The 7,968-nt window shown below is 55.1% G+C and overlaps 1 protein-coding gene across 1 annotated transcript in view; it reads left to right on the top strand.

Moving 5' to 3' along the window:
* The window catches only part of TNIP2 (TNFAIP3 interacting protein 2), a 22,943-nt gene extending 15,567 nt beyond the window's left edge, over window positions 1–7,376 (top strand). Inside the window, exons 2-6 of the mRNA XM_011970837.1 lie at window positions 257–547; window positions 2,668–2,757; window positions 3,445–3,693; window positions 3,881–4,000; window positions 6,486–7,376. Of these exons, the coding sequence (XP_011826227.1) occupies window positions 302–547; window positions 2,668–2,757; window positions 3,445–3,693; window positions 3,881–4,000; window positions 6,486–6,749 (969 nt within the window). The 5' untranslated portion in view covers window positions 257–301 and the 3' untranslated portion in view covers window positions 6,750–7,376. The remainder of the gene's footprint in view (window positions 1–256; window positions 548–2,667; window positions 2,758–3,444; window positions 3,694–3,880; window positions 4,001–6,485) is intronic.
* Window positions 7,377–7,968: the final 592 nt, after the last annotated feature.

A 7,968-nucleotide genomic window follows, 5' to 3' on the forward strand; every position in this document is an offset into this window, starting at 1 on the left:
AAAAAAAAAAAAAAAAAAAAAATGTAAGATGAAGTTTCAGAACAGAACATTGTAGGCTGAAAAACTCCAGAGTTAATAGTTCAAATGCCCGACTTCTGAGTGAGTAATTGTTAGTTCAGATGCCCGACTTTGGAGCGAGTGTGTTTGTGTCTGGTGCTGGGGCATCCATGCCAGGTCTCCTTTTGCTTTCTGAACATTTGCTCTCAACACTGCTTCTTTTAATTCAGTAAACTGTGCTTTTAAATCTTCCACTTAGGAAATTGAGAGGCTGACTGAACGACTAGAAGAAAAAGAGAGGGAGATGCAGCAGCTACTGAGCCAGCCCCAGCACGAGCGAGAGAAGGAAGTCGTCCTGCTACGGAGGAGCATGGCGGAAGGGGAGCGCGCCCGGGCCGCCAGTGATGTCCTGTGCCGCTCCTTGGCCAACGAGACCCATCAGCTACGGAGGACGCTGACCGCCACTGCCCACATGTGTCAGCATCTGGCCAAGTGTCTGGATGAACGACAGCATGCACACAGGAATGTGGGGGAGAGAAGTCCTGACCAGGTAGGCCACAGTGTAAGATTGTGGTGAAGAACCCTGTGTACTGGGAGCATTGCCTACAGGCCCCGATCACAGAGGCCAGGGGCTGTCCCAGAACCCAGTCTGTTCTCAGTAGCGAGAGTCAGCTGACGGGACAAAGCTCGCTCATCCAAGGGTTTCTTTTAAAATGATGGAACATGCACAGTGTAATAGGAAAGCAGGCAGCCACCGCACTGCCCAGCACCAGGCCTGTAGCTGACCTTGCTCCCAGGTGGGAGGTGGCACCTGGCTTTCATCTGCCTCAGCTGAGGATGAGGAGGAAGACATGAGGGTGGCAGAGCTGCCTGGAGGAAGTGCAGTCACATCCTCCTCATCTGAGGAAACTGAAGCAGAGCCGGGTGGTACTGCTGGGGACAGGGAGTGCCTCCAGTTCCACACCCAGAACTCCCGGAAGGACCGTGAGTCGCCTTCTGCAGGCTCAGTGTGTCTGAGTGGATCCGGGCACAGCTGGAACCGCCATCTTCAAAGCTGGCGTTAGGCATGTCCTTGCCAGCAGCACGACCTCCCACAAGCTTGGAGACCTGGCTCAGGGCCACAGCCTCCTCATCAAAGCAGGGGACAGCGGTGCCAGGTGACAGTGAGGGCCAAAGAAGGGTTCACTGGACCTCCAGGATAGGCTGGATCTGGGCTGTAGCTCTCTGTGGGGTCCAGTGGGAGACAGAGGGACTGTGGGAGTTTCAGCATCAGGAGAAACCAGGAGGCTCCTAGGCAGAAGAGTAGGGAGCAGCGGGCCACGGCATGTGTGTGCCAGGTGCTGTGGCCAGTGTGAGCCAGCCACCTTCCATCTCGCTGGTGCCCGTGGTGTCTGTGTGTGGCAGGCGGGGAAATGGAGGCACTCTGTGCACATCCCACCCAGGCTGAGGCGCCACCTCACTTGCACTGCCGGGCACAGGGCCTCTCGCTCGGTCCTTTCTAGGCAGTTCTCTGAGGCAGCACCAAGGTTCATGCAGAAACACACACGCTGGGATGTTCTGCGTCAGACAGTACATCCCGCACCCATCGGCAGCCTCACCAAGGCGCCCACTGGGGAGAAGCTTGGTCTGAGAACTGCCCACCTCAGCTGGGTGGATTCCAGGCGGGGAACCTCAGAGAGGACACAGCCGCATTCAGAAACCAAAGGAAAGTGCCATCGGGGCGGAGGCTGGTGTTCTGGTCTGATTTTGAGTCAGCGTGTCATTTCCCTCTGGGGAGTTGAAAGGAGCCACACACAGTGTTGAGCCTGAGGCGGGGGTGGGGCCAGTGGCAGCGTAGGCCCTCGTCACAGTCTCTAAATAAGTGTCACTTCTCAGCCCTGAACTCAGCTGAGTCACCCGGGGCTTCCCGGTGTAGGCTGCGTTAGGACATGCACTTCCTTTGTCACTCGGGGGGAATTCTCAAAAATTATGTCACTGATATACAGTCAGAATTCTAGAGTACACACGAGTTTCATGAGACTTTTCGTTCAGGTCTCTAGTTGTTAGTGGGGTTTGGTTTGTGCTGTGGCTTCCATGACTCCTGACCCTGCGTGGGGCAGAGGTTAGATTGCTGTGTCCAGAATCACCTGGTTGAACCCGATTGTCTGCAGACAGGACAGTGTCATGGGCTCCAAAGGAGGTAAGCAGGGTGCATGGCCAGGCCCACCCTGGGCAGCTGAGAGCCCCTCGCTGGAGATCCTCTGGTTTACAATGGGATTCAGCTTCCTGCCCTCCCTGCTGTCTATGATAATGGCAAACCTCTGGCAAAGAGAAGACTTGATCATGTCTGGTGTGCCAATCCCTGTAGACATTGTGACTTTAGAATATTTACATTCCAAATATTTAAAAGACAAACAGCTCAAACTGGTAGGTAGGATGGGATAAGGACGGTGTCAAAGGTGATGTGGCCTGAAGACCCTCCGTCTGGGCTCTAGCCTGGGCCTGGTAGGGGTGGGCCTGGGCAGGGAGAAGGTGGTCCCTTGTCCCTGCTTTGCTTCTCTACCAAATGAATGATCACTACCCGCTGCCTTGGGGGATGCAGTGATCGTCTGTGGCCTCAGCCTGGGTCTAGCTTTCTCCCCTCTTGCTGCATGTGACAGATTGTCTTCTCTCTGTCCCTTCCTCATGCAGTCAGAACATACAGGTGGGCACACCTCTGTCCAGAGTGTTATTGAGAAGTTGCAGGAAGAAAATCGACTGTTAAAACAGAAGGTGACTCACGTGAGTGTCTTTCACATTTTGTTTGAGAACACGCGGCTTACAAACTGTGAGTGAGGGTTCTTTCCTTGGCTGAGGCCCAGAGGTTGCCCCCGCCCTCTGGCCACTATGACTTGATACACACAGTCCCTAGAGACTGGACTTTTTTGCTTAAAACGACGTACAGGATATGTCCTGTCCGTCTCCATCCCCTAAAATTAATCCACAAGTCAGTAAAGGAGATGCAAGAATTAGCAGCAGGAGGTACCTTTTCTAAGACAGAAAAGCGAGGTGGGTGGATCACGAGGTCAGGAGATCGAGACCACGGTGAAACCCCGTCTCTATTAAAAATACAAAAAAATTAGCCGGGCACGGTGGTGGGCGCCTGTAGTCCCAGCTACTTGCAGTGAGCCGAGATCGCACCACTGCACTCCAGCCTGGGCGACAGAGTGAGACTCTGTCTCAAAAAAAAAAAAAAAGCTGCACCAAGTGCACCTCTGTTTATGCTGGTTGCGTACGGGCGTCATCACGGTGCCTCGGGATTCTCTAGTGGGCCTAGTGTCTGCTCTCTACAGAACAGGGAGGGGCAGCTTCCATTTAAGAGGAAACGCTCACTCAGCAAATCACTGCTGATGAATAGTCCCCCTGGGTGTGGCTTGAGCAGCTCTGTCAGCTGCCTTCGCCGTGAGCTTTCCTGCTCCACCTCCTCAGGTTGAAGACCTCAATGCCAAGTGGCAGCGCTACGACGCCAGCAGGGACGAATACGTGAGGGGGCTCCATGCGCAGCTCAGGGGGCTGCAGACCCCACATGAGCCCGAGCTGATGAGGAAGGAGATCTCCCGGCTCAACAGACAATTGGAAGAGAAAATAAACGACTGTGCAGAAGTGAAGCAGGAGCTGGCGGCCTCCAGGACGGCCCGGGACGCTGCACTGGAGCGGGTGCAGATGCTGGAACAGCAGGTGTCTGTCCCTCGGGCTCTGGACGGCACCAACCAGATGGCTGCTGGCTGGTGGTGGCCAAAATCATGGGACAGGCTGGGCTGAAGGCTTAGTGGCACTGAGTGGGCAGTGGTCATGGTGGGGGTGGGAGAAGCCTGGGGGGCACTTTCTCTTTGCTTGAGCAGAAATGTGTGTCTCACCTCTTCAGATTCTCGCTTACAAGGATGACTTCATGTCAGAAAGGGCCGATCGGGAACGGGCTCAAAGTAGGATTCAAGAACTGGAGGAGAGGGTCAGCTCTCTGCTGCACCAGGTGTCCTGGAGACAGGTAGAGTCTGACGGCGTTTTTCTTCCTGCTTAGGTTTAGCGTTTTTGTTTTCCTTCTCATGAGTTTAGAGCCTTTCTGGGTCTGCCAAGGCCCTGATTTGCTGGTGATGAGGGTTGTGGTGGGCCCCTCCCTGCTCTGGGGAGAGCCACCTGGCCTAGTACCTGGGCGTGGTCGTGGAAAGCTTCCCTGTTATACTGTTTAGTTATGGAGGAGGCTGGCATGGCGGCCTGAGGACAGGTGGCTGTTCTCAGGGCCCGTCCGTCACTGTCATGCAGTCAGAGGGCATGTCTCGGGCCTCAAAGCGTGAGCTCCATACATGTCCTAACCTGTCTGTGAGGCGGGAACCCTGCTTACCCTCTCACGTAGACATGATGGCCCTGGGTGTCCAGTAACATCCCCCAACTCAGCCTGGCACGTGGAGCTGGGCCTTGCAGGCCAGGGGCCCCTCACTCCACCCCTGGGCTCAGTGCTCTTCCTACCATGGGGTACCTTGAGGGAGACCTGGCGTGAATGGGAACCGGTGAGGTTCTTCAGTGTATGACCCATGGCCTCTTCCTTCTCCTCACTGACGCACTTTGCAAAACTCCAGGAGAAGTGCCGGGCGCGGTGGCTCACACCTGTAATCCCAGCACTTTGGGAGGCCAAGGCGGGAGGATCATGAGGTCATGAGATCGAGACCATCCTGGCTAACACGGTGAAACCCCGTCTCTACTAAAAATACAAAAAATTAGCCGGGCGAGGTGGCGGCGCCTGTAGTCCCAGCTACTTGGGAGGCTGAGGCAGGAGAATAGTGTGAACCTGGGAGGCGGAGCTTGCAGTGAGACGAGATCACGCCACTGCACTCCAGCCTGGGCGACAGAGCCAGACTCGGTCTCAAAAAAAAAAAAAATCCAGGAGAAGTTTGTTTATTTAGCTCCTCATCAAGTATCTAACACAATTTTGGCCCTGGGAATGGCCCTGGGCCCCACTCAAAGAGCTTCCTCTCCTGGCATAGCCTGAACAGTAGTGATACCTCTTGAGAAACGATGCACCCCGGGCTGGAGCTGGGATGCCCCGTGTTTCAGGGTGTGAACAGGGATCCTGGGGCTGCGAGGCCACCCCACTGCCCTGCTCCAAGCAGCCACTGGGCCTCAGTGGCTTCTGATTCTCTGCTTGAAGGGCACAGGAGAGTCATGGTGGACACCTTTTCTAACACACCCTTGGACTAAGTCTGCAGCAGAGGGCTAAACACAGGCAGCTGTTTGTACTTGTGCATGAGGGAGGAGGAACCTGGCGGGGCACTGTGTCTTCCTCCGTTAAGTTCACAGGCTGACAAGGAGGCACTGGAGGCTTCACCAGCCACAGCAGGCCCTTCCTCAAGCCCCTGCCCAGCCCCCGCAGCCTTCTTGGCATCACAGAATGGAATGTGTATGGGCGGCTCCCCATCCCCCAATTTCAGATTCTCCTAAGTCCCTGGCACAGGGATTCTTCAGCATGTCCCCTAGGCAGGAATGGGAACATCTTGCAACAGACCTACATGTGGGTTTTCCTGGGATTTGGTCTTAACTGTGGGTTTTCTGGCCTTGACGAATTCAAGGAAGCATGTGATTTGGATTGAAGGGTCACTGTTGGTACAATCATGAGGATGGTCTCAGGCCACCTCTCAAAGATTTCGGACCCGAGGAACTGGTTCCAGACTTGCAGGCCCAGATTCTTACCCCTGAGGGTCAAGTTTCTGGTGGGGCCTGCAGACTTTGTACTAAGTGGCCTCTGTGTCCCTTTCAACAGTAGCCTGTGGCCCCTCGAGGGTTGCTCAGTCCCTAGGTGGCACAGCCAGGAACAGTGGTGCTGAAGCTTGGGTGATAAGCTGTAGTCCCACTGGGAAAGTCCACATTCAGACAGGAAGTGGAAGCACCAAGGCCTACTGGAATGAAGTTCGCAGACAAGCAGTGAGGGCCGCAGGCTGCGGTGCTTCAGGACGGATGTTTGGAGAACGCATGCCAGGCCGTGCCAAGTGGTTGGTGGGGCCAAGCCAGGGATACCTCTTGCTGCTACTGAAGGACCTCCTGAGCCCCAGAGTGCTGAGCACCCCCAAGCCCCACAGAGGAGGTACAGAGTAGGGTTTGGACTCAGTTTTCCCAGCTCCCCACCAGAGGCTCTGCCACCTCCACTCTGTAGTGGTGTGTGGGCTACATCATCAGGGCCAACTTATCAGTCAGGTCTTCTAGGGCCGATGGGTCCAACTGAACAGGACTTCCACCAAGGGGTTGCGGAGTGGACCACACTAGGGCCTGTTTCTTCATGAGCGCATGAAGGAGCGTGGGTGCGATCTCCTGTCATTCACTGAGCACCCCCTTGTCTGGACTCTGGGGCACAGCAGGAAGCAAAGTGAGGGACTGAAGTTCCGCTCAGGGAGAGGTGAAGTACCTCTAGTTGCTGGAACCTGAGACCAGACTTTGTGACCTTCAGCACAGCCCATGTAAATAGACCTTTGCCTTTTCTCCAGGATTCTCAGGAGCCAGACGCCTGCCGGATCCATGCTGGGAGCAAAGCTGCCAAGTACTTGGCCACCGATGCATTGGAGCTTATGGTGCCTGGTGGCTGGAGGCCTGGGACTGGGGCCCAGCAGTTGGAACCCCCTGCAGAGGGCGGGCATCCTGGCATGGCCCAGAGAGGCCAGGGGGACCTTCAGTGCCCTCACTGCCTGGAGTGCTTCAGTGACGAGCAAGGTGAAGAGCTCCTCAGGCATGTGGCTGAGTGCTGCCAGTGACTGAGACTCACCCGTGCCCTTACGGCCCCCTGGCCCGGTGCAGCTGCCCTCAGGGACAGGGTGGGTACTCTCAGATGCCATGGGTTGAGCTCTCCTGAGATCCAAGGTCCCTAAATAGGTGCGGGGCACTGTGATCATTCCCTTTGGTCCCCCTTTGGCTATGGAACAGGCTGGGTCACAGGGAACTGCCAGTGAGGCTGGAGGCTGGAGGTGGAGATGGGGTTAGGAGCATCTGGCAGAGGGAGGTCCTGGTCTGTGTCTCCGTCAGGCTGAAGCCAGAGCAATCTAATGCTAGCGTACCAGCCCCTCCCCTAGCCTGCACCTGGGCATGCTGCAGCTTGCCAGAAAGGGGTAGCTGCCTATGGGGGTCACTTGTATGGTCCTTAGGGTGGAAGCCCCATCCTGTTCTGTAGAATAAGGTGTCTCCTCTCTGCCTTGAACCAGGAGGTTTGTCCAATGGAGTATTGCGGCTGTGCATCACACTAGGGGGGCCGCCCCCGCCATTGCAGAGCCGCATGTCTGCCCTGAGAAACTGCATCGCAGTAGCACTGGCATCTGTCCGGAAGTTAAAGCACACTTACTCTAGCCACCTATTTTTATAATAAAGGTTCTTGCTACTGTGACTGCTCTGAGAATGTGTGTTGGAAGCTGGGGTGCAGGGACTGAGCAGTATTGACAGCAGCTGGCACGGGAAAACGCTCCTGCTGTTGCCTTCTGCCAAGGCACCAAGATAAGGGGGTCAGTGGGAGCCTGGCTGTGTTAGGGTTCTTTAGAGGGACAGAACTAATGGAATAGATAGATCCATAAAGGGGAGTGTGTTAAGTATTGACTCACACGATCACAAGTTCCCACAATAGGCCATCTGCAGGTTGAGGAACAAGGAGAGTCAGTCCAAGTTTTGAAACTGAAGAACGTGGAGTCCCATGTTCAAGGGCAAGATGTAGGCTGGGAGGCCAGGCCAGTCTCTCCTTTCACGTTTTTCTGCCTGCTTATATTCTAGCAGCACTGGCAGCTGATTAGATGGTGCCCACCCACACTGAAGGTGGGTCTGCCTTTCCCAGCCCAGTGACTCAAATGTTAATCTCCTTGGCAACACCCCCACAGACACGCCCAGGATCAATACTTCGTATCCTTCAATCCAAAAGTTGACAATATTAACCATCACGAGTCCACCCCTTGTCAACTTGAACCCATACATATTCCTGAGATAATAATCTTC

This window comes from Mandrillus leucophaeus, unplaced genomic scaffold, assembly GCF_000951045.1.
Source record: "Mandrillus leucophaeus isolate KB7577 unplaced genomic scaffold, Mleu.le_1.0 Scaffold98, whole genome shotgun sequence".
Taxonomy (NCBI): domain Eukaryota; kingdom Metazoa; phylum Chordata; class Mammalia; order Primates; family Cercopithecidae; genus Mandrillus; species Mandrillus leucophaeus.